This window comes from Acanthopagrus latus, chromosome 20 (assembly GCF_904848185.1).
Source record: "Acanthopagrus latus isolate v.2019 chromosome 20, fAcaLat1.1, whole genome shotgun sequence".
Classification (NCBI taxonomy): Eukaryota; Metazoa; Chordata; class Actinopteri; order Spariformes; family Sparidae; genus Acanthopagrus; species Acanthopagrus latus.
In genome coordinates, this window is record NC_051058.1 from 8,049,845 (window position 1) to 8,075,848 (window position 26,004).

Consider the following 26,004-nt stretch of genomic DNA (forward strand, 5'->3'; position numbering starts at 1 on the left):
CGGCTCCAATTCCTCCGCTACGCCCCTTCTGTGCTTCCCTGTGATTAGGTTCAAAGCACATCGCGGGGGTGAGGGGCGTGAAATCATTTGTGGTTGTAATTATGGGCTCCCCTCTCCAGAGTAATCATGAGCTATTAAAAACCACCCTCCGCTCAGCACCCCAACAATGCCAGTTAACATCCATGTTCCTCTGGGAGGCGGCTGGGAAGAGGCCAACTATCCGCAAACTGCGGTGGGCACGGCCACTTTATGTGTGTGTGTGTGTGTATGTGTGTGAGTGAGTGTGTGGCAAGCACATGCTTTTGACTTTTGTATGCATGGAGAGACATCAGGTATTAACTGACACATAATAGTAATGAGCTGCTACAGGTAGTGCAAGTTAAAGTCTGTTCACTTTGACGGTAAAGCTGGAAGGGCTTTTGTGTCTACCACCAACTCTTGGCGGCCTACCCAGAGATCTTCAGTGATCCCCTCTGGCCACCCCTCTGATGAAACATGTTGGAAAACGCCAGTTTAGAAGTCTTTAAAAGTCTGCTTGAGGCCACAGCTTACGGATTCATGGACTTCCTTTGACCATGCCGTTACGTCTGCGAGTCCTTGTGAGCGGTGAAGTCATTTCGATGCAGCCATTATCTTCGGTTGAACTCCATCTCTTTGGTCCCAGGCACACAAAAGAACAATTTCGCTGAACAACTTAAGGGGACGAAGACTGACTGTCTCGTCGCAGATGACCTCCGACTTTGGTTGGCCTGGTGCATAGTTGTGTTCGGAAGGTATCGCCACACGATCTAGCTAATACTGACATGAGGAGTGAGGACGATGGACTTTTTGTTCCTAAAAAGTGTCATCTAAACATTTCCAACATTAGGAAGACTCTATGTTCTATAGGCAGGTCAGTGTCTCTTCCTGCACCCCACTCACTCCCTCCCACCTCCCTCTGACAGTTTCATTGGCTTTTTGCCTCCCCTCATAGCACCCTGGTTGAATGAACACAATCCCATTATCAGTGACAGTCAATTAAACATCTAAATGCCAAATTGTGAATGCTTGACGTGGCGACACAGAGGGCAATTGAAGATCGCTGGCCAAGGACTGATTGGCCCTTCCAAGCCAGGGAGGGGAGAGTTATAGCGAAGACAATTTCCGGAGGATTATGTTTAGCGTGGAATATCGAAGCCCAAACTGACGCCTCCTTCTTTGACAGTAAAAAACATGAAGATCACGTAATCTACTGTCCAAGAGCGAGCGAACAGAGTGCTGGAGGTGACAGAGAGCTGGCATTTAAGATCAGTTCTCCTTGTCCACAACTGGAGATCAACTTTCGTTTCAAAAGTACACCTGCCATCTCAGGAGGAAAATGCAGGATAGAGAAAAAAAAGGTTGGCTGTCAGTGCAGTCGTAGCCTTGGACAGACACAGAGAGGGGTTGCGTCTCACGAGGTGGTCGTAGTGCCTGCGAAGACTGCAGCAAACAACACAAGTAGAAAAGGAGAGAAGAAGAAGAAGAGGATGAGAGGAATACAAGGCCGGGAAGAAAGAGAAAAGGTCATAATCAGCCGTGTGCTTTATTGAAAGGGAGCTAGTGAAAATGTCCACATTGTATCGGCACAGCGGGGAGCAAGAGGCAGGAGAAGAGCAATGAAAAAGAGTGAGAAGAGGAGTGTTTATTCTCTTTTTCTTCCCTCCTCTACCCGGTCTTTTCCCTCCCTTTTTGTCCTTTTTTCTGTTGTGTGTGTGTTTGTGCGACCCTGTGCGTGTGTGTGTGTGTGTGTGTGTGTGTGTGTATGCACACTCCGTGGCACACTTGAATCTTTTACTGATTACCTCACACACGTCACGTCTCTCTGAAGGGCTTTTAACGGTGGAGGATTATCAGCCGGAGCCTTTTAACCCTTTCTCTGCCCTTCCTGCTCCGACCAGGCGGCTCATAAATGCTCCCATTATGTCGCCTTCCAAAAAAAGGTGCAATGTGCAATTTTTTTCCTCCCACCTTTTGCAACAAAAAGATCCAAGGCTACCATGGCACAATGCACCCACAGGCAGCCAGAGGACCAATGCCCTGCAGCTTCAGTCGCTATGAAGAGCTTGTGACCGCAAAGCAGCCGGTAACCCCACATGTAATGGAGGATTCAACAGCATATTAAGCTAACACTGGTGGCATATTTCAAAGTAAGGCAGGCTAATGCATCATTGATCCTGGTTTTGTCTATATATAATGCTCAATAGACTATATTAACATGGTGGCCGTTTTCCTCTGGCATCACACTCGGGGTGGAAAGTTAAAGTCCTGTAAATGTATGAATCTGACAAATTATCATTTCACCGCTTCCTGATTGATCTGCAATTGAAAAAGACAATGAGTAGTGAAATATTTCAAAGTTTAAAAAAAAAAAAAACACATTTCGTTAGAGAACAGCTGACATTAGCATTCAACCGATTCCTTGTTAGCGTTACTGTTTGATAGTGTTTCTTTATATGACAGGAATTAATTCTGCAATATCATTGCATATCTTGGAGACATTTATTTAAGCCTGGGAGTGAAACACATTGGATGAAATCCAACACTAACATTAGCTTGGAAGTGGTTCAATGCTAATGTTAGCAGATGGGATGTCAAATATGTTGTTTTACCCTCCAGACTTAGATTTTATCACCATCTTTTCAGCTGCCGATCAATCTGGAAGAAGTGAAATGTTAAGCATTTTGTCACATTCCCGATGTTTATACATCTTTCAACCTGGAACACAGCAGCATGACATTATCCCAGCATTGGGGCATAAAAGGAAAATGGCCACCATGTGAATAGGGTGCATGCACGTAAATAAAAAAATTAAATAAATCCTTGCTCTCATATTGGCTGTGGTGTTTCTTAGCTCGCTGCTCCTCATCTTCTCTTGAGGTTACATTAGCTGCTACTAGCCTATTTGCATGATAGCATATCTGTGGTTTTGCTATATGTGGCCTGTACAAAATCAGTATCTGATTAGCAGCGTGATAGAGGAGGTATTTAATGACAATAAATATAGTCATTTATAGTCCAGATTTACAAGTGGATTTTACACTTAAGAGACATAAATATAGCACAGCAGTGAAAACCAGTCTGGAGGGAGGCTCTCTGATCACAGGCTGGTGGATATTGGCCCACTCAGCATGACATTCTCACCGTCTTTGTGGGTTAAAATGTAATCTGGGATGAAGAAATTACAATCAAAGAAATGTAGAATTGTCTTTTCTGCTCATCAACCACTCAACATTGCAAACGGAAGCTAGATATAGTTGCTATTAGACACGTAGCTAGTCATATTTGATCTTAGAGATAAGAAAAACACAATCCACGAACAACCCTTCTAAATATAGCATAGTAAAAAAAAAAACAAAACAAACAACAACAACTGCATTTCCATTAGTGGAGGTGAAATAGAAATGTGCTTCCTGATTAGCAGTGCTTCAAAGCTTCCTGATACAACAACACAATAAAGCACTTGATATTATAATGCACCAATTAATGGACTTGCAATTGGAGCCGTACTGTATATGATTATATGGGATGTTGTTTGATTCTACAGAGGTCAAATATGTTACGTTCTGTGATGGAACTGAACAATTCGTGACAACCGATTTTTAATTAATTGAGAAATGTGTTGACGCTCAGAGACTTTTTTTCTAGTTCTCGTTTTTTGCTGATTGTCACTCCTGTGACAAACAGCAAATGGATGTACTGTGGCTTTATGGAGCTACGTTTTAGTGAATACACTGTGATGTACGCTCAAAACTGAGGTCCCTCATAAAGGTAGATGCTCGAGGCCCTTTGCCGGCCTCCATGTGTGCCATCTCTGAGGTGGTCGGGTATCTCTTCTCCCTCCCTCCCCTTCCCATGTTTTCCTCTGTTTTATGTGTGTCCTGCCCATCCTCTTCCATTCAGTCCCCTGTTTACCATGACAATAGATGCCTGCCGAGACCTTCTCCCTTCTTCTCTGACCACCGCTGGCTGCTGGCAGGGGCCCATTCACTGCCGCAACCCACCCCGGACCATAAAGAGCCCAGGCAGGACCGGCTAGGCCCCCCCCGTAAACAGCCAGCACCACACTTGTTGTGTCTGCTAGCTACACTCTGAGGGGACAGAGGCGGGATGGTGGAGCTGTTGGAGTTTATGTACTTGGTTTTGTCAGGGGTTAAAGAGGAGGGGTTCTGGTTTTATGTACCTAATAGGATAGACCTGCAGGTTGAATGGACAGGAAAACTGTTAAGGGACAAATTGTTCGGCGTTTAACTTGAAAGGGAAAGAATAAAGGAAATGGTGGATGACCAGATTGTTTCAAGGCTAGACGTGGTAATAGCAGGCTGAGTGCTCCAAAGCAGCATGGCACTGTTAGTGTTTCAACTGTTCATGTGTGAAAGGTTTATGTTGGACTTTCTGCATACAGTACTCTGTATTTGTGTTTGTTCCAAATATTTTGGTCAAATTAGTGTTATCAGTAAGAGGAAAAGTAGGTTTTGTATTTGTTTTTTTTAACATTGATGAAAAATAAATTGTTACATGACTTTAAGAGCCACTCAGATGCTAGCTTTGCTTTGATTTAGCACCATGACTCTGCACATTAGTTTCTTCATGTCATGCTCTGTATTATGGGGTGATGTACAGAATGTTACAGGATTAGCTCGCTTGTTCCTGTGAATTTTGGTGGTCTGGTCATTTGCCCTCACTAGCTCACCCATTCAAGAGAAACCACTCACGCTAGCTAGACCACGTTCTGCGTTATACGGGACACAACGCGGAGTGTTGAAATAACGGGGATGATAAGTTACACCTGGTGGGAAACCCAGAGAGCTAGGCTAACTAGCTTCCACTCTACATGTGGAAGTTAGTTAGCTTAGCTTGCTAGCTTCCACTGGAGTGGGAAAAAAAATGATGGCACAAATGTTATTGCGCATGTTTTTTTTTTTTTATTGTTAATAGCACACATGCGTCTTGCAAGCTACAGCGCAGTAGTTTTGTTGGAAAGATGTTGAGTGTTAATGCTAATTGCAAAGATGTTCGCAAGACGTCTTCCCAATTAGAGAACATGCGTTCAAAGATTGGGCCGATCTCTGCAGGACGTATGTGTGCAATCTGGGAGGTGGCATTAATTATAACATAACCAAAGCTACCAGAGTTTGTTGGTAAAAGGTGGTGAAAGTGTGCTGTAGTCAGCTTTCAAAGGCTACACAGAACAAGGGCTAAAATTAGCAGCACAGCAGCACATTAGATCTAAGGTGATTTCCAACTGCTGCTGAAACACTTTGGACAGCCTGAAAATTAGCTTTTAAACTGCTTCCACTATTTAAAAAAACAAGAAAAACAGTTTTATTTTTTTTAATGAACTGCATCTCAGCTCACATTTCCTCACACATAAACTGAGGAGAATTCAACTGAACCAAAACTGTGACGATGACTCCACGACCAGCCATCCCCACAGAGATTCTGGAGATTATTCTGTCTTGTGCCCATGATTGCCAAATTAGGAGAGAAAAAAAAAAAAAAAAACCTCCTCCACAAAACGCTGCCCCCTCTCCTTGACGATGGCTGGAGGTCAGACGGGTTAGCAGACGAACTGTAGCCTCTTTAGCAGAAAGCCACACATGATTGGCCTCGTCTGAAGAGCGGCGCTCTCTCGCCAAAATCAGCAATTTAGCCATGGTCGCATTCACGAAGGTCTCGATTTGATTGGAGGAGAGGTCGTGTTTGTGTGTACGAATGTGCGTGTGTGTGTGCATGCCTCAGACCTTGGGAGGGCTGACTGTGCAAGCCCGAGCTTGCCCGGGCCAACGCCACAAAGCCTGTCAGAAATGAAAGATGATGGCGGCACGGAGGCCGAGAGGCAGAGGAGGACACTCGCCAGTCTATTTTTTTATGAGCGCAAACACGCACCCAACCTGCGAAAACAAAAGGCTGCGATATACAATACGGCCGCGCTCATCTGCACTTATTTCTGTTACAGAATCTGAGCTTTAAATTGCTCCACTGAACAGAGTGAGAGAGCGAGAGAGAGAGAGGAAACAAAGAGCGAGGGGCTTATCTCGAGGAAGAGCTTCATCCAACTGTTATTGACGCAGGTGACCTGCAGTAAACAGATTGTTTGGAGGGTTGGAGATAAAACTAGTACGGGTTGTGTATGCAGAGTGTGTGTGTGTGTGTGTGTTCTCTCTCTACCTCACACAAGCAGTGAGAAAAGTGATTAAGCAACAAACCAAAAGTGGGGTTTTACAGATAAGCCATGAGAGGAAAGCGCTTTGATTTAAACCACAGTCCTTTTAAACATGCAAATGTGGCGATCTGTCGGAGGCGAGGGGTCGCCCGCGTGGAAGTTTCCGCTGTTTCGAAGGAGAGTTGTGTAGTTTTGTTGGGAAGAGATTATAGAGATCTTCTAAATTCTTTCCCGCCTACACAAACTGAATAAACAAAGTGACCTCAAAGGACAACACAAGATCACACTGTTTTGTTTCGTTTATATGTGGCGGACCCTGCCACCTTTCCAGCTTCAAACAGTGTTCTGGGGGCCTTTTTTTCCTCTGAGGACAGCTTGTTTAGTCAGTATTTAAAAAGATTAATAGTTCTGAGTTTGTATTATTACCTCATTCATATTGTAAATCCTAAAATTATGAGTTTGAATAGTGTGCACTGCCCCTTTAACCCTGCCAGCACAAGACTCTTCCTCTCATACCAAGTCCGAGACACTTCAGCCGGATTCATCTCAGTCATCTGAGATTTAAAGCTGATTGACCAAGTTCTCGATCAATTTCAAACTCCCCTCGAAATGTTTTTTTTTTTCTTCACACTAAGGAAGAGGACCAATCAATACTGTCGCACACCAACATCAGAACTTTCTTGCAAGTTTCAGAAATGGAAAGCGGGGGGCGGGGGGAGAAAATTGCACTTTATATGGAGTTCTGAAGATTATAGCGAGGACTCTGATGATAGTGTTTAGCGTGGGCTCATCTTATGGTGCACAGCGCCTTTCCAAAAATATTCATGAGACATTGATTTGGCTGTCAAATTGTGTCCCAGGCGGGCGGCGCTCTGATTCGTTGCTCCGGAGGAGGGAGATGAGATGTTAAGACATTTGGAGAAGTGAAATTGCCATTGAGGTTGATTTACATCGTGATGAGCGTGACAGTGAGGGCCGAATGCTTACTCTTTGCATAAATTTGTTATATATTAATGGAGGCAAACATACAGTGCTTGATTTTTCGGGAGGTTTCAGAATCTGGTCCTATTTCACGGTTGTCTTGTTACGGGAAACGCTGATGATTGACCAGCAAAAAACTGTCTCTCGGTCACGCTCGGGGAAGTGGAACGTCGTGTCCTACGCCGAGACGTGAAGGTGTGCAGAACTTGTGGTTAATTTGTAAGTAGCATTTTACTGTTGTAGGGGTTTGACATGAGATAACAGGTGAACAAGTGCACAGTAGTTGTGATTTCACCTTTGCTGTGTGTGCATGTCCTTCTCCTCCACCTGTGCTGAGTCACGACGGCCCATCACACCACCACCCCGACTGATTGCTAACAGCCAGCAGCCGCTCCTCTGTCCAGGCAGGCCTGGACTTGCCCCGTGCAATGATTAGTCCTGCTTGTCTTACACCGGACACAATGGTCCCCTCCGCGCAGCAATGCATCGCTGTTGACCCATCGCTAACAAATTGGAACAGAATGAAACGAGCACGGCGAAGCAGACCGTTTCTTTAAGGAACAATAAGAGAAGCACAGTGTGGGAGAGCCACATTCCCCTGATGTAATGACTAAGCGCCATACTGGACATGTGACGGGCTCTCTTTCACTTCACATTGTGAAAACTCTATGTTTGCACTTTGTGGGTTTTAAAATTTATAGAAATTAACTGACATTTTCCACAGAATGTAAATAAACAGCAGGCCACTGGTCCCCGGGTCCCAACCGCTAGCCGCACAGCTATCAAAGCTAACTTGCTAAGAGCGACTACATTTAGCGGTTAACTTGGTGCCTCAGATTTGTTTTGAGTAGCCATTGAATTTGACAGCCAATTTTTACATGTTGCACCTTTAATATGAAGAAAAATTAAGCTTGATTCTAGCAATTATTTGAACACAGAAGGTTTCCTGGATTCATAGAATGGGCAGAAGCAGATCAGCTCAGAAACACAGGGCTCAGTACCTGCCTGTCGTAGCTCGGCTATGTTCTCATGGTGGGAAGCCAGTGAGGGATCACATCCCTGGCACTGTTCTAGAGACCGCTACTGAACACAGTAAAAGAAAAACATTTAACAAGCATTTGAAAAACAGGGCTCAACATATTAGTTGTAATTTAGAGGGTTAGTTGAATTAAACCTAGTGACATTATTATTATAAAGCCATTTCAATATAGCTAAGTAGCAATGAACTGGCTTTTACAAAGGTTTTATTACACTCGCCTACGGTGGACCTGAAAGTCAAAACACAAGAGCATTCTGGAGAACACAACCAAATTTCAGCTTGTTTTCTGAAATGTTGTCATGTTTTCCAAAATGTTTTGTTTTGGGAAATGTTGTTGTGTTTTCCGAGATGATATTGTGTTTTGACCCTCAGGGCCGCTGTAATCTGCAAATGAAATTAAACAAAGTCACATAATGGAGGCCAAGTCATTTAAACATTTTTACACAAGATATAAATATCCAAAGGTAAACTAAAATTCTCAAAGCTCAAAAGACCATGTTCCTCTAGTATCCTACAGTACACCTATTGTACCCCTAATGCTGCCGAACAGTGCATCATCAACTTTAACACACTTGCGCACGTGCTGGGAGGCAGGTCGGATCTGGATGGGAGACAGTGTGAACCTCATGTTTTCTCTCACCTCTTCCCCTCGTTTCTCCTTCCGGTTCTTTCACTTATTTAAATTTTTCGACCCCCTCTTTCTCTTCCTCTGCTTCCTCCGTGGCTCCCATGTGTGCTGCGTGAAGATCGGATAACAATTCCATGAAAATTAATCCGGTGAGACGTAACCCACACAGAGGGGAGGAGGGAAGGGGGAGGTCGTGTGCACTTACATACACAGAATAAGAGAGAGAACGGGAGGATTACCAGCCATCAGAGAGATTCTCAAAGGGCATTCAAGGAAAGAGTATTGTTAGAGCGATCACTAATGAGGTGTGTGTGTGTGTGTGTGTGCACCTGTGTGTGTGCGCGCGCGTGTAATTAGTGACTGGGAGCCAATGAGTGGAGGATAAGAGCAGGCCTTCAGCGCGGCTGGAGGACACATGGCGAGGGATAGGAGGATTGTCCTCTGGAGATGACAGGGAGAATGTGTGTGTGGAGGGAGTAGATCACTCCGGAAGCAAGTCATGTTATAGACCGCCATATAGGATCGGGCCATCTCCCCCTGGCTTTCTCTCCCCCCAGCTGATGCATCTCCAAAGGATTCAACGCAACCTGACGTTGCTGTTGCTTGATACAAGCTCCATAACAGCTGCTTAATGTAAAACAAAGCCCGCAAATCCAGAAGCATCTCCTCCTGGGGTGTAAAAAGCAGTTGTGCGATGTGATGAATAAACATCTAATACTTTTTCTCACCTGGTTGCGTATGGACTGAATGGTGATGACACACCAGGCCAACAGGTGGCTGTCGGTCAGTTTCAGGTCTTGGTAAATGTATGTGGCCTTAGCTTTGTGTCCCACAGAGCTGGCGCCAGTCGGCCCTTGTCGGCAGCTTTTCAGCCAACTGAGCTTGTCAAATTAGCAATCTGTGTCAACAATTTCAACCATTTGGTGCAGGTTTGCCTCTTTGCATTCTTTTTATTAGAGATATTCTCAATTAGAAGCAGCTACATGAGGTAGAGAGTGGTGTGTAAATTATACAATAATGACGAATGGCCAATACAGACAACCGCCACCAGATATTAGTTTAGACGATTAGTTGACTCATAAAAAATGAGGTGAATTACGACGTGTAATTATGTGGATGGATGGAAGACACGTGCAAGCACTGCGATTAAAAAGAGCTCCTTGGGGAGGCCGCTGGGAAGTAAGGAAACTAAACCTATTCAGAAAATGAAGGTGGATCTCCTTAATTAACGTGCACATTGGTGGTATGTATAGACGTACCATTTTGCTTCCACAAGAGAACGGGCGGATGAAAAGGCCCGCGGACTAACAACTCAGGTCACAGCCACTTCCCTGTGATTTTTCTATGGAAACCATCAAGGGACTAGGATGAGGCAGCTGGTTATGACTACTTCCTGGAGGCAGTGCAGATCGAGTTGCTGGCACTGAATCGTTCAGAAGTGGCAAAAGTAAGTTCTAAAGTATGTTGAGGTCTGATTTTTAGGTTGGCTTTAAAAACAGGAGTGTAAATAGGAGTAATTATTAAAGAAGCAAGATCTAAATGCATTCTGTTATGGCACAAATTTGAATGTATAACAATGAGGTCATTAGCCTATAACGCAGATGAAAATACACAGACTTACAAACACACACACACACACACAGAGGCAGACGAGGTTTGTCACTGTCAGTCCAGGTGGTGTATAGGACCATTTGGTTTCGGGGGGGCTATAACATTACTCTCCATCAACCCTGCCATAGGTGGGATCATCAGACAGGTGCGTGCTAGGCCTCCCCCCCTTCCTCTTCACTCACACACACACAAATACAAACACCCCTCCCCCCTCCTTTGGTTGGCCCCCTTCACCTGATGGCCAGGGTGCTGAGTCTGAGGAGATTGAGTGTGTATTTGTCAGTGTGTGTGTGTGTGTGTGGGTGTGTGTGTGTGTGTGTGTGTGTGTGTGTGTGTTGGTTGTTCTAGGCACAATGAAGAGAGAGGGTCTGTCAGTAGCCACCTGTTGGCCAGCTGTCAGGGTCCCATTTCAGGGTCGCCTTTCCGTGAAGACGCAGCAGCAATGACGGCTATCTACAATCTATCTACCTATGTATCTATCTATCTACCTAGCCCTCGGGTATTGATGTGGGGGACCTGATTTTTAATTTGCCACAACTATTTATTAAAAGATGACATGAGGCGAGTGCGATGAGAAGGAATAGGGGGAGGACTGAGGAGTATCTACTGGGCATCTAAAGTGTGTCTCATTTGCTGCTGATCAATGGCGCGCAGATACCATCCTCTTCATGTCACATTTACATCACTATAGGAGCCGTGATGGAGGGTCGGAGGTGTGGAGGGGGAGAATTGGAAAAACCAAGTAATGAATGTGTGATGGAAATTGGGAGGCATGAAATGGACAGGAGGAGGAGGAGGAGGACGTGATAGGATGGAGTTGGACAGGAGAAGGGAGAAGTGCTTGTGTGTAGGAGGAGGAGGGGGGTGGATGGAAGGCTGGAGGAGAGGGGAGAGATAATTTCCTATGAGGAGTCTGCGGGGGATGAGGGGTGGCTGTGAGTTGGGGGAGGGGGTCTAATGGCTTCGGGTGCTGCCTCAATTAGGCCGAGCACCCACTGGATGACAGAATAAGACGAATCCTGAGATAATTCTGCAGGATCTGTATGTTAGCGGCGGTCGTTAATTTGCCACTATTAGCTGCTCCGCCACGCAAGATTTAAAAAAAGAGAGGAGGCGGACACAGAGCCTCAGATCACATACTGTCGTATGTCTAAATTCAATATGTAGATCAAGCTTACAGCTGCTGTAGCAGTGTTTTATATTAACATTCAAATCAAATTCAAATGACAATGTGACAGGGTTGACATAACATGATGAACACATTGTTTTGGGTTTCTTGGCAAGGACTTTACTATTTTAGTTCGCTCTTATGCTCCCAAAGCACCAAACAGCTGTACAACACAGTTAGCAACCAGCTGGAGAACATGATTGAACATTTAGCCCCACCCCTTTTTGGGACCCCAAAGGAGGCGGGCCTAAATGCTCCAAATGACTTGTTCTGGCAAAAGGGATTGTGACTTATGCCTGGTTTCATCTATAGCATTTGTCTGGCCCAGTGATCGGAATTTTGGTTCACAGGTGGTTGAGATCCGATCCATGAGCGAGAAATATGTCTGCCAAATGTATGATAATATCTGGGCCAGAATCCAGGCCTATGTCACGGGCACCTGTGTCCTGGCTGTAAGATCTGGACCACCTCTGGACAGTGATTCATTGCTGTATTTAGGTCAAGTGTAAGTGGGCTGTGCGGCCAAATCACAAGGTCAGTCCAGTTTGCCATATGGTACCTTTCACATTTAAGCAGACTAGTAACCAATTGGGGTGTAAAAATACAACAGAAGGATGGCAAGAGGAAGTTTTTGCCCAGATATATATTACCTGGACATCTGCTGGCTGCATCAGAAGCCCAGAAACATCGGCTGTTAATGCTAGAGTAAACTAAATCATCTTCAGACCATTGCCACAAAGTTCCAAGACTGGTCACAACTAACAAAAAAGTCATTGTACTTCAGTTCACAATGTCACCAGAAACAAGACCCCAAATAATTGCTTAAACTGTCCGATACAGACACAACAGCAGCATTTGTCCTCTCAACGTTCACCTCCATCGTTTTCACTTTTTTGATCAATAAAATGCCAGCAGCAACAGGCTTCACCCCCTTCGGCACACACGAATGTCAAGACTTCATAAAGAAGGTCACTCCAAAAGCCGGACAGAGAATCCTCCCCTCTTGCCTTGAATAACCTGATGTCCAAAATGTCAAATGGTTTGACAATCAATAACGCCGGGCAGCCTTGGCAAAGGTTTCATTGCACCTACTTTCTCTCTCTGTATTTCTGTTTGCTATCTCAGAAAGTGAGTTTTTCCTAGCGCGAAAGCATCACCCAGAATTTTAACTTCCTGCATTTAAAAAAAACTAAACATTTTGAGTGTGTGACCTCTGACCCCACTGTGTAGGAGAGATTGTTACAAAATAAGAATCAATGCGCCGCTTCGTGCCCAAAATATATAAGTTGTGGCTGTCGTACTTTGTATGCAGACCGGCGTCGCCTGTGTTTGTGCTCTCAGGGCTCCTCTCTAACATGAGCACACTCTTATTTAGACTCAATTACAGACAGGACTTAATGAATGCCACAGCAATCGTGTGTGTGTGTGTGTGTGTGTGTGTGTGTGTGTGTGTGTGTGTGTGCGTGCACTCAAAGAGAAAAGGGAAAAGGAAGGGACAGGATGAATAAACCCAGTGGTATAACACACTGGGAACGTCATGGAGCACCAATGAGAGTTCTGCACGCTAATAAACTTTCCACCCCAAATTAATGACATTGAAATCCCAAAGAACAACACAGCAAGTCGCAGTAATTCAGGCTTTATACCCTCTGAGTTGCATCGACCTGTTGTACCCTGGCTTCCAGGATCAACCCTTTAAGTTATTGGGCTCCGGTTGCCATCTAGTGGTGAGCACAACACACCTCCTGTCTTGTTTTTCATTTTATTGTTTGTACCCTATCCTCAGGTAATTTAAGGGAGAGGATTAACTCCCCCAAAAGGTACCATTGTAAAGAAACCTGATGGTGAATTTTAAAAAGCCTTGAAAGAAATTAATAGTAAGAGGTTTCCCCATTAAAATAACAGGGACAAACAACTCCACTTTAGGGATCTTTGTCACAAGTGCATGGGAACAGAACTGGCTTGAGGACAGTTGCCTTACTCCATTATTACCTGACAGTGTGGGTTTCCATTAGACACTGAAGGGGATTCTGTTTAGGATACAGTTTTTGAGGGGTTCAAATTAAAGTGTGACAATCAACACCATTCTCCTCTAATCCAGTTTGGACTGTCATCTCCACAAAACACCATGAGCCATCTCCCACTGGTTCACTAATATATGAACTTACTGTATCTCCAGAATACTGTGTGCTGACATGTTGAAGTGCTTTTAAAACCTCCAATACCTGGGATTACATATTTTTTTCCAGATAAATTGTGGTTTTCACGTCCACTGATTTCTCATAAAAGATCATATAGGCACCAGAGGCCATCTATAAAGTCTGAAAGGACTCAAAGCCTCAGGTATGGATGCATGAAGGTGGGTTTAACCATTTGATGTAGCAGTGCAATCTTAGCTGTTTGTCATGCAAACAGCAGTGTAGAGGAATTTTTCTTGGCTCAACTGTCGCAGTAAAACTCCTGCTGCTCCAGGTGAGGCTCAAACTCACAACCTCAGCATCACTCTGCAGGTTACTGTCTTATAAGAACCACGTGCTGACCGATTGTGCCACTGGAACTCTATGTCACACTCTCACTATCTTGACTGACCTCCCATTGTTGACTGTCTTTTGAAAGGAAACTTGACTGATTAACACAACAAGAGCAGGATGCCTCAGGGCTGCTGTCGAGCAGACCAATTGCACCACTGGAATTCTGCCAAACTAAGTGTTCCTGAAAAAGAAACCCAACTAAACTTGCCCGATATTTGCATATTTGACTGGTTCCTTTTTGTGCAACTCACTACTATTTCTACTGAGGTAAATAATAATAGACTTACAATTGAGTGTTCTTACCTTGAGGTATTGCTAAGAAGTTCCTTTACTGCTCCACAAAGGGGAGCTATGAGGAATAAAATGCTCTGGGTTCATTTCATACAGATTATTAACATTGCATAAAGCTGGGACTGTAGAAAATGTCCTTGTTATGTGCTGGTGTCAGACACAGCTAGCTCTAGTAATCAGTCAGTGTGTGACAGAAACCTGCAGAGTGATGCCGAGAGTTCAAGTCTCACCTGCAGCAGCAAAATCTAGCTTTCCTCCAATGTAGACGCAATCCCCCGTGATCAGACAAAAAACTGACTCAGTCTCGTTTTGTTTATTGCCAGGTAGCTAAAACGCCACCACACTGAATATAAAAAACACAAACTCACCTCAACAAAAGTTTTTCACAACAGAGCTGATTAACATACAAGTGTGTTCTGAAATGATGTAATGCAGGGTGAATATAAAAAAAACAGTTCATTTGAAGTGCTTAAAGGCTGCGGTGGAAACTACGTCTCCAGTGAGGTGGGGGAGGGGGGAGAAAAGGCAGTTCAGCCGTCAAATACTGAAAGTAAAAACAGATTTTTTTTTTTTTTTTTACATGATTCTGTCAGAATGTGAAACCAAAAAACATCAGCGTACAGTTTACAGTACAGTTACATTGTGTGTGGTTGTGTGTCAATAAGGCACATTTACGCATCGTAGAGTCTCCTTTCTTGGCGAGTTTTATCTCAGAAGACATCCGGTAAATGGACGAAACCGTTTAGACATCAGTAAAAAACAGTACAAAACAAAACTCACTGCAGCTGTTTCAGGGTGTGTGTTCCTTTTGGCCACTGAGGGGCGCTGTTCAGCCTGTTTCACAGCAGAAGAGAGCTGAATATAAAAACAGTCTGTGCAACTCTCCTGCTGTGTGACTGCTCGTCGATTAGCCCAGCTAGAGATCAGTCACACATAAATCAACCATCAGTTCTTTTCAGTCAACTTTACATTGTTCACTTGGCTTTCATGCATAGCCTTTATTCAGAGTGGCTCTGTGGTTGTACCGTTAAAACAAACATGAAATACTGCTCATTGTTTCCAGGAGAAAAGCTGCACCGCTGCACCATGTTCAACTTCATCAACACGTAGCATCTAGAAATGTCTCGACCAGTCCAGCATCAGCTGACTGTTTCAGAGGCCGGCCATCAGAGGAGGTGAGCGTTCAAGTCGTACTTCTCGCAGAACTTGTCCGTGATGGGGATGCAGGTGAGGTACTCGCACCAGTCGCACTTCACCGGGTAGACGTAGAAGAGGACGGCCAGCGCGGAGAGCAGGCCCAGGAACACCAGCAGGAAGATGCAGATCTGGACACGCTTCCGGTACATGTCAGAACGCCCGAAGCTGAGGAGCAAAAGCTTGCATTATGCTAGTGCAGAACACCTCATACTGCAGAAAACTCATCTTTTCAAAACCATAATGATGATGCTTGGGTTTTGGAGGTCTAAGTTTTTCATCCCAGAGCTTTTTACATTTACTTGCTTGGGGTTGGATGAGAACATCACTACCATTCTCCTAGATGTTCATAAATTATGAAGCTACAGCCAGGAGACAGTTAGCATAGCTTAGCATAAAGACAGGATGCAGCAAGAAACAGCTAGCCAAAGATTTTAAAAAATGTACAGCTTCAGAAGTGCTGGTAGGTTTCTTTCCTTTGGGTGGAGACAGGATAGGTGTTTTCCACTTTTTCCACGCTAAATGCTAAGCTAAGCTAACCACCTACTGGCTGTAGCTTCATGATTGGTGTACAAATTCAAGAGTTGCACCGATCTTCCAATATAAATGTAGGTAAACCCTCATGGGTTTGCATTCAGATGCATTCTCTCTTTGAACAAACCCGACACATAAACCCTGTTGTCACCTACCTGATGTACGGCAGGAAGGCGAAGGACAGGAAGAACCCTGACACAAAGCCACAGATGTGGGCAAAGTTGTCGATCCAAGGGAGCAGGCCGAAGGAGAAGAAGAAGACAGAGATGGCCAGCAGCTTGGCAAAGGCTCGCCACGGTCGCTCGAGGATCTGCCAGCTCTGAAACAGCTCCACGAACAGACAGGCAAGGATGCCAAACTGGCTGCCTGCAGGACCCACCTGAGACCAAATGGAGGGAACAGGTCAATGACACAGAGGGCTCTAGTATTCACAGTAACAGCCAGCAAAGCTTCTGGGCTTTTTATATATTGTACCTCGGCTCTGTAGGGCAGGAAGATGGATGAGGCCAAATTGCCTGTGACGCCGCTGAGTATGTAAATGATGGAGACCCTCAGCCAGCCGGCCAGCTTCTCTATGTCCCTCAGCACCGTCATCTGGAACAACACCGACACCAGGCAGTGAAGGATCCTGCAGAACCAGACAGAACAGTTATTATTAATCTCTGGATTAAATCAATACAATTTACAGTCGTAACTGTGATTTAAAGAGATGAAACAGATCTATCGTGATGTGTCTTTAAGGGGCTGCTTTAAATATTCAGTCCTAATGTGAGATGAAGCAAGGTTCAGTCACCCAGCATGAAGAAAGAGAGACAGCCAGAGTCTGGAGAACTGGTCAGGGATCTCCGGGTTGAGGAAAGGCAGCAAACCACACACATCGTCCATGCAGGCCACCTGGAAGAGAGAGGAAGAGAGTCTACGTCAGGACCAAAGTGGCAGCCTTTCACTCCACTGCCACCCTGTGGAGGAAATGAGAGTGCTGAATTCGGTCCAAAGTGCTTTCAGTTCACAGCTCTCTCTGCAGAGCTCCAGTGGCGCAATCGGTCAGCGCGCGGTACTTATAAGACAGTCACCCGCAGGGCGATGCCGAGGTTGTGAGTTCGAGCCTCACCTGGAGCAGTGATGATTTTAAACTCAAACATTTGTCAGGATGCGCCACTAATGTATATGAATGGCAAATGAAAAGCAGCAGCCAGATTTAATAGAGAAAAAGCTTGTAAAGCTTGAGATTGAAACAAGTGTTGGTCCTACCTGAGAGCAGAGAGTAGCCTCCTCGTGGAAGTAGCCTCGCATGAAGTCGCAGTACTCCCGAGAGGTGATTTCACATCTGTAACGCAAAACACATCATTAGCTTCAACAGCAACAGGAAACATTACCAATATCTCAGGATTGTTACTTTGACATTACTGCATTATTTTTAAATAATAAAAATAATCAGCATCTTCACCATGCAACAGTCTGTTGATACTGCATAGTGCTCACTATATAATCTTTTAAGGGAATTATTCATATAGTTAAGATTTTTTTTTCTACATGATTTGAAGTCATGTCTGAGGTAGTTGGGAAGTGTCCGGGGTGAGGGAAGTCTGGGTGTCCCTGCTCAGGCAGCTGCCCCCACTGCCCCGCGACCCGGCCCCGGATAAGCGGAAGAAAATGGATGGATGGATGGATGGATGATTTGAAGTAATGTAGAATTTGATTGGTCCTTTTTTTAGTGTAGTATCTATGATTTTGTTCATTCTGTTTCAAAGGTATTTCTGTCAGGATGTTATAAAGTGCGATGAACACAAATTATTTAAAGCTGCAACAAGGAACTGTCATGTTTCGTTAATTTCGGCGCCTCCTGTGGACAAAGGCAAAGTGTTGTTTTAGCTTCATGCCACCAGACTACAACGCAGCTTCGTTCCTCAGGGCATGAGACCGCTCAATTTATCCTCAGCACTGTCATTAATAAAAATAGTTTTAATTTTATGACTAATCAGACCCAGATAAACCAGAAACTGACCCCGAGACCGCCATTTACTATATCAACGATATACTATAAAGCCAGTCTTCTCGCTGATGGTCTTGTTTGCTTATGCAGCTCATAAAAGGCAGCAATATTCAAATTTGATTGTTTCCTAATCAGTTTGAGGTTTATTGCAATATTTCTAAATTTAAGCATGAGGACAGTCACACCGATCCTTACCGTCCTTTGGTTCCGATGCAGCAGGGCCGGCCTGTGATGGTGCAGTCTATGTGGGGAAGGTTGGTGTGATTCCCAGAGTTGTACCTCGTGCAAACCTGCAGATTGTAACCAGGGAAGTGTTGATTTTTAAAACATAAAGTCTAAACATCTCACCAGTGTGTAGAAGATTCGAGACCTGATTTAAACTTCAGAGACTGAAGGGATAAAATCCTTTTCATGAAGTTAATTGTTTGATCACATTTATTTCACTGAATATCAATAATCACAATACAGATTCAATTCAGTGTCATACCCTCTGAACAAGTTAGATAAATTGGCTTATAATGTCATCATGACACACGTACTGAGTCACATTTCTGATAGCTGATAAGGAGATGATGATTGCGTGACTGAAAGGCACCTCAAACGATGGCCTAATATGACTTTGGCATATGTTAGTACCAGCTGAGCGCTCCGACTGCTTCGGTACTTACTGGCCACTTGGTGATGTCATCAGGCCACTCATGAGGTGAAACTGAGGCTGGTTCCAGACAAATTCTACAAAATTGAGAGCAAAACATTCACCAAAAGAACAATCTCGTCATCACACACACGTTGACTTAATGCCTGCTACATATTCGACATACTGTGCCTCTTTCCTGTATTTTGATCCCTACAGTATCGACAAGGGTACTACTAGTTTTAGGTGACAGTATTTTTTTACGTTACCTGGGGTCCTGATGGCAGACTGAACCATATTGGCGGAGCGTACCATTCAGATGGGGAGCACTGTGATGCTGAGGCCACTTCACCCACACTGCCAGGGTGCTCTGCAGGAAGATTAAGGGGTAAGAGGTCAACGCTAACGTCATTCTGTTAATCTGTATTCATGTTTTTACTAGGTGACGCAAAAAAACAACTCTTCATGAATGCATTTTGCCAGATATAATGTAACTATATGGGAATGGAAGATTTATAGCTAAAGGTTTTGGGTTAGGACAATATCATGTCCTTTCTGTGAGTCTATGAGGTCCAAACTGACCGAACACTCCTCCTGTAAAGTCTGCAGGCAGCCGGAGCGATCGTTCCTCACACAGCAGCCAGACTCCCTCTCTCTCGCTCTCTTCTCCTGGATCAGTTTGTGGATCTCCTGGTCTTGACGCATGCAGGGGGAAAACTTGGCTCCCAGGTGGATCAGCGCCTCCTGCGGGAGGACATCACAGCTCGGTGAGGCTGCGGATCTACAGTAACCTAAACTATCCAAACAGTTCCTCAGATGAGCAAGTGACCCTTCACTGTCACCGTCTGTGATGCTTCAGATGTGTTAAGTTAATGAACACATCTTCAGTTCTGGAGGTTTTCCCGTTTTACCACCACACTTAAAAGTTGAGTAAACTATATAGAGAATTTTATAGATGGAGGATAGAAAATACTTACTGAGCCCGGACCAACCCAGAAGTTTTGTTGTTGCACAAACTTCACGTTTTCATAAACTCCCTTGTTCCTTAACACCTACATAAAAAGTTTTGAGTGAGTATTTCAGATTATTGTCATACATTCTCCACAATTTCACCAACCATATACATGTCTTATCATCATGAACGCTGTAAAATACACTCACAGAGTCGACAGTTTCATGTTGTGAGAAGCCCACAGGAGCAATGCCGTAGATAGTGACAGCCAGAATGGTGATGACCAAGTGGACAAATGTGATCCAGTAGGTGAAAAAAGGCCTGGGGAGGACAGAAGGACAACTTCACTCTCCATTTGCTGGTGAAAAACAATTTAATTTCACCTCACTGGGTGGTCATCTTAAGAAGAAAACAGAATCGGCTGTCATACCTGTGATCATCCATGTCTTCTATCTGTCTTTTGACGTAGCTGTCGATGCGCTTGCGGTACGTCCGGTTTGTGAGACGACCGACCATGCCGAGCCCGTACGGCCGCTTCTCTTTGGCAAACAGTTTCTTTACGGGGACAACGATCTTCTGTCCCCGCTGCTGATTGACACTCACAACTTCCTGTTTCAGACGCACCTTAGGCTGGACCAGGGAGCCGTCTTTCGCCTTTCGCCATCCTCGCTCTAAGGGCCTGGATTCAGAAGGAGGAATCCCGCATTGTAAACTAATGTGTCAGATGGAGAATGTTTCAGTCAGAGCATGACAGTACCACATCTGCATAGAAATCATCAAGCTGTCAACCCACAGCATGAGGTGACTCCTCTCCAGCTCGTTTTTGTCCAGCGCACTTCCTGTGAGCTCGCTCTCGTCCAGCTGTTTGAGGGCTGCCTCCGATGGAGTCTCAAAAACCTCATCAGCGTAGCTGGACAACTCGTCCTGCAGGCCGTCCTGCAAAGTTAGTTAGCAGGAATTCAAATCTGAAAGACTCCAAATATATTCTGCAATTTGAATCAACTTTCTGTCCTTCGCTTTGCCCAAAGAAGATACTTATGTTGAGCTAACTAGTTAAAATCTTTCAATGAAGTTATGATGTCATTCAGCTTCAACTCATTTGTCAAAAACAGCTGTTTAACAAGCTCATCTGACAGTAACAAGCACATAAAAGAAGAGGGCTTAAAGATGCAACATGTAAGAATTGGCCGCCCACCGAATTCATACTCAAAACAAAAAAGGGGCCCCATATCATTAGAGTTACCGCTAACTGCTGTTAGTTGAAGCAGCCCTTAGCTAGTTAGCTCAGTTAGCTGTGTAGCTAGCGGTCTAGAAATGGAGCTCAGGAGCACCGGAGAAGTGTGAGATGTTTATAATGTTAGCACAGGAGCTTTGGACCAGGGCAGGGCTAGCTGGTTAGCATGCTAACTTCAGTACAGTGTGTGGCTCTGCAACACTATAGTGAGAGTGACAATAAGTAAAGGTTATCCTGTCAGTGTGTGGAAGTGCTTCCACTGCTCACTCTGGTGAAGAAGGAAGTGTCCAGATCATCCGGGAAGTCCACGGTGTCATCTTCAAAGAAACTAGGAGGCATGAAGCTCCGTCTGCGACATCGCCCGGCGGTGCTGTCGCCCAACGTCCGGCCCTAACGAGCAATCAGACACAACTGTCATAATAGTTACTACCAACAATGGCACAGTAGTAGTGATCATAAGCTGCCAAGCACATACAGTACATCTGGGCCTGACAGTTTATCTGGAGGAATCCCATGGTGCACGTCCTTAATGACTGTGTCTGATGGTTATGTAGCAGCACTGACCTCTATCTGTGGATTAGCTTCCGCAATATTCTGCAATCCAACAGAAAAGCTGAGCATTCGCGATGTATTATCACGGACCATCTGCTGGTGGTGTTTCCCCCGCCTAACACACACTCATGCATACTATCACTGAACACCCATTCATCTCTTTCTATGTGTGCGGGCCATGCAGACAGACTCATCTGTGCTCTACTGTAAGACAGTTCGCCTGAGTTTAATCCGCAATAAGACAAGCTGATCTCATACATTATATAACGTGCCGACACACACAGGAGAAAACTGAGCCGAGGAAATTAAAAACAGTTATTCATGTGTCCTGACACCAGAGTAGTATAGTAACAGATGTGCTTTTCTCTAGAAATCTCTTCACAAAAAGATAATGGAGATTAAAGTGTGGGTGAACGTGAAAACTCATTGCATTCATATATCCAGAGCTCAATCTCGCTTTTCAGAGAAAAACACCAGCATGCAGAAAATCGTGACATATTTATAGTGAAGAGAGGGCACTTTCAGTTTCCTCCACTGGAAGGTCACCGTAAAGGGGATCTACATCACTATTTCTCTACTGGAAGGGCATCATGGAGGGCATTATATTGTGTTCACTCCCCTATAGGGACACCATAGGGGTCACCTTAACACATTTTCTCCACTAGAGGGCACTTTACTATGTTTATTCCACTAAAGGGGGCACCCTAGAGGACAACAGACTAGATCTTGTCCTCGGGATAGGTCCTCTAGAGGGCACATTATTATGTTTTTTCCACTAGAGGGACACCCTAGAGAGCACTTCTGCAGCAGCTGCGAGGTCGTGTGAGGCACATATTTTGCAAAGCGCAGAATTTCGGGGGAGAAAATTCAAACACTACTGCATATACAGTAAAATAAACACCTTCATTAGCGCTGCTGCAGCTTTGAGGCTCATGACTGCGACAGACTCCCGTTTGCGTCGCCGTGGCAGCCGGTTGAGGGCGGAGCGGGAGCTGGAAAAGGAGCAGAGGGAGGCGGTGCCGGGCGTGATGGGCGTTTGCGGGACACTGAAGCCGTCTACCTCTTCCACCATGCGGAAGGCTCGCCCCCGGGCCAGGGGGTCTACAATCTGCACACACACAGCACGCATGTGTTGGTTCACAGCTTTCTTTTAAAAAAATCGATTGTTAAGCCACACAGAACAGTGAACACACAGTGACAGAACAGGGAGAAGCAGGGATGCACAGAGCACACATCTAAACTAGGGTTGGACTGATGTACCAGGAAGAAATAAGAAAGAAGGTGAACGTTATTTTAATTGGCTGACTAATGCTTCACAATAACAACAGAGATTAACCTACCACACATGTACACTAACATCCAGTGCTGCTATGGGCAACCAAGACTTTACCCTTTAACGACATGCCCAAATCATTATATATTTATGTGAATGCGTTATTTGTCGCCTATCCTAAATATGGTGTATTTGATTATCATCATTTCAGCACTTCTCGATTGATCGGGAACTGAAAAGATGACTCGCAGTAAAAATCTAATGGGGCGTCACGCCGCACTTCAAGGTAAAACAGCACATTTGATAACCTATTAGCTAACGTTAGCATTCAACCACTTCCTAGCTTACATTACCATTTGATTACATCCAGTGAGTTTCATTTCCAGGACAAAAAAAATTATGTGTTGATATTTTAGAATAGATTTACGCCAGCTTCCCGACATTTATAAGACGAATGAAACAGCAATACAACATTTGAGCCTGAGAGTGATGTTAAAAGAAAATGGCCACCGTGTGAACATGGTCTATGGTATGCTTGAAGGTGTGTAGCTTCTAAAAAAATTGAGTATTCCTATCTTATTCCAACACAACAACGTTGGTAAGATGTCACTGGAGGGAGTTAATGTTTTTTTTTTTTTTTAGTAAGTCTACTGGAGACAGGCCCTAAAGTCGAATTTACAAGCTACTAGCACTTAGGGTGCTATGCTAGCATGCTATGAGCTAAAACAGAATTTATAGAAAAAAATGGGCTGTTGGAGACTCACATAAGCATTTCAACTCCTCACAGAGTAAACCACTGTGCCAAATCCAAACTCAAAATGCTACTAAGCCAAAAGAGCAAGCAAGCTTACTGGCTAGCTTGCCAAAAAACATGATAAAAAAAAAAGGTTCTGGGAGTTGTATGGTGTTTTGTTTCATATTATGCTGACAAAAGCAGATCGTGAGAGTCTGACATGACTGATGGGAAGCTGTTTGCTTGATTTTTTTTTTTTAATCGTTTGGTTGTTGTTATGCCTGTCTAGCATCACTGTTAGTTTCATGTTTTTACATCATGAATTAGAATTCAAAAAGTCATCAGTTGAACCCTAGGCAAGATGACAAAGCAAAGAGCGGAAGCAAGCGCCAGGATGACTGATGTGAAATATGGGCAGAGAGTGAACTGTCCCATCTCTTCCTCCATCCCCTCAGACCTGCCCCCGGGCGCTGGCCTACCCTCTGCATGCCATAGTGGTGGTGACTGGGGTGGTGGGGTGGGAGGTAGAGGGGAGGAGGGGTCTCAGTGCTGGCCAGGGAGAGGTTGTCCTGGCTGTGTAGCTCCATCTCCCGCATCACCTGCGTCTTTAGACCCCCGTACAGATGGCTGCAGTGCTGCAGACTCTTCCTCCTCCATCGCTGGGTGCTGTCGCTGTCTTTGCTCACCCCGAACCAGTCAGCCGTACCCCTAAAGAGAGGACTCCGGTTAATACATGAGTATTTTGGGACATGAAACTTTTGAATTTTATTATTATTTCTACTTGTAATTTTCCATTTGAGCTTGAATTTGTGCAGAAGAATGTAGACAGAAACTATAGCAGTGCTAACGTCAGCATGCTAAAATACAGCTAGCGTCAGAACGATAGCCGTTGTTAATTAGCACTAAATACACTGCCAGGGGCTCTTTTGTACAATTTATGCAGCTGTTAAAGACTAAAAAGACTAAAAAGTTGAAGTAATCTTTCTTAGCATTTTATTGCTCCAGGGCAACAACACTGCTTCATCTACAAAAATAATCATAATATTTAATTTCTACATGTCATAACAGTGGGCCGAACCAAACCTTGTCAACTATCAAAGAGAATTAAACAATACAATCACTGTCGACTTCACTTTGTTCTGTTTCTGATTTTTGCCCATAATCTGCTTTAGCCTTTAGACAGTCGGGGCCCCTGCTGAGTACTCTCCGACAGACTGAGTCATACATCCCCACTGATTAGCAGCACAATGTGCTGATTAGCTGATTGATTGCAGCTGGTTGTCGGACATGACTCGGCAGTTTAATTGGTTTCGCTTGTTGATTGCATCTTCGCTTACTGAATATGAAAGACACAGAGCACCTGGTTTTGCAGTATGTTGATACACCACCTTTTTTCTTTCATACCTTAAACGCATAACATAAAGCCAAAATGCATAGTTTGCTACAGATAATAAATATGTACATGAAGTATTCTTAGGCAGCGTGTCAATATATCAGATGAGGAAATCCTCATAGATTTGTCTCCCTTCTAGCACTAGTCTAATAGTACATTCTCTCTCCTCCATCTTTATCTGTATGTTTGCAGCTTAGAGAGGCTGAAGGGGAAAAAAATACGTCTTGATCCTCGTACGACCCACTGCCCTCTGTCCTTTCAGCGGCAAAGAAGCAGATGTTTGCACGCTAGTTCTGCAGCTGATGACCTGACTTGGCCCAGCGTGTTTGCTGGCATCCGTAATTTAAAAATACTCAATAAATGTGCATTCAGTGGGTGCATCCAGGTCCCTTGTTTTTTTTTTTTTTCTCCAGGAAACAGAGCCTGCATGCCAGGCTGCGTGCTCGAAGAGGGGGGAGGCCACTTCGGGGAGACTGTTTGGAAAGCAGAACACTCAGTAATAAACACTCAGGCCTCATCATCAAGAAAAACGCCAGCTGGGGAAGCCTTTTAAGGCCGCACAGGGGCAGAGAGGGGGTGGCGCGGCGCTGATTGTTGTCCCTCTGGAGAGGAATGTCTTAGAAAAGAAGACAGGTTTGGTTTCAGGCGGTGTAAACACGGGGAGGTTCAGAGCTCAGAATATGAAACTAATTGAATGATAACTCTTCCAAACATCTTAGTTAGATAACAATTGAGATTGAAACAACATCCGCTGATGGTAAAAGCCAACGCAAACACTCACCCACGCCGTGATTCAATGCGTCTTTCAAGGTAGACGACATTCGCTTTGTGTGTGTTTGTTTAGCTAAGCGGGTTTTCTGTTTGCGTGCACACATGCATCGCCAGGCAATGCGGGTCAAATGGGCCCACGCGAAAAAACCCATAAATAAAATATTTCATGACCCGGTTGACGACAACACAAATCCATCAGCCACGAAAGATTAAAGCGAGGGGTTAGGCCACATGAATTAGCTTTCATGTCCTCAAGGTAAGGCTGGTACATATGAAGCGTCAATCCACTGTGGCATAATTACAGGCTT

At 44.5% G+C, this 26,004-nt stretch overlaps 1 protein-coding gene and 1 non-coding gene across 8 annotated transcripts in view; one reads left to right on the forward strand and one right to left on the reverse strand.

The window, feature by feature from the left end:
* Nucleotides 1-14,731: 14,731 nt before the first annotated feature.
* Nucleotides 14,732-26,004, reverse strand: part of rhbdf1b (rhomboid 5 homolog 1b (Drosophila)) — a 39,157-nt gene continuing 27,884 nt past the window's right edge. For 3 of the 7 annotated variants that reach the window (XM_037081856.1, XM_037081858.1, XM_037081861.1), the window contains 16 exons: nucleotides 24,012-24,240; nucleotides 22,428-22,634; nucleotides 21,242-21,364; nucleotides 20,534-20,676; nucleotides 20,171-20,452; nucleotides 19,950-20,061; nucleotides 19,766-19,840; nucleotides 19,371-19,532; nucleotides 19,058-19,158; nucleotides 18,823-18,886; nucleotides 18,350-18,444; nucleotides 17,413-17,488; nucleotides 16,955-17,055; nucleotides 16,636-16,789; nucleotides 16,317-16,540; nucleotides 14,732-15,795 (listed from right to left, as the gene is read on the reverse strand). In XM_037081856.1, coding sequence (XP_036937751.1) covers nucleotides 15,600-15,795; nucleotides 16,317-16,540; nucleotides 16,636-16,789; nucleotides 16,955-17,055; nucleotides 17,413-17,488; nucleotides 18,350-18,444; nucleotides 18,823-18,886; nucleotides 19,058-19,158; nucleotides 19,371-19,532; nucleotides 19,766-19,840; nucleotides 19,950-20,061; nucleotides 20,171-20,452; nucleotides 20,534-20,676; nucleotides 21,242-21,364; nucleotides 22,428-22,634; nucleotides 24,012-24,240 — 2,344 coding nt within the window. In that variant the 3' untranslated portion in view covers nucleotides 14,732-15,599. Of the gene's footprint in view, nucleotides 15,796-16,316; nucleotides 16,541-16,635; nucleotides 16,790-16,954; nucleotides 17,056-17,412; nucleotides 17,489-18,349; nucleotides 18,445-18,822; nucleotides 18,887-19,057; nucleotides 19,159-19,370; nucleotides 19,533-19,765; nucleotides 19,841-19,949; nucleotides 20,062-20,170; nucleotides 20,453-20,533; nucleotides 20,677-21,241; nucleotides 21,365-22,427; nucleotides 22,635-24,011; nucleotides 24,241-24,665; nucleotides 25,016-26,004 lie in introns of those variants that run through there. The other 4 variants (XM_037081857.1, XM_037081859.1, XM_037081862.1 and 1 more) reach the window with 3 other exon arrangements.
* Nucleotides 17,187-17,280, forward strand: trnai-uau. Its single transcript has 2 exons — nucleotides 17,187-17,224; nucleotides 17,245-17,280. It is a non-coding gene; the product is annotated as a tRNA-Ile (tRNA).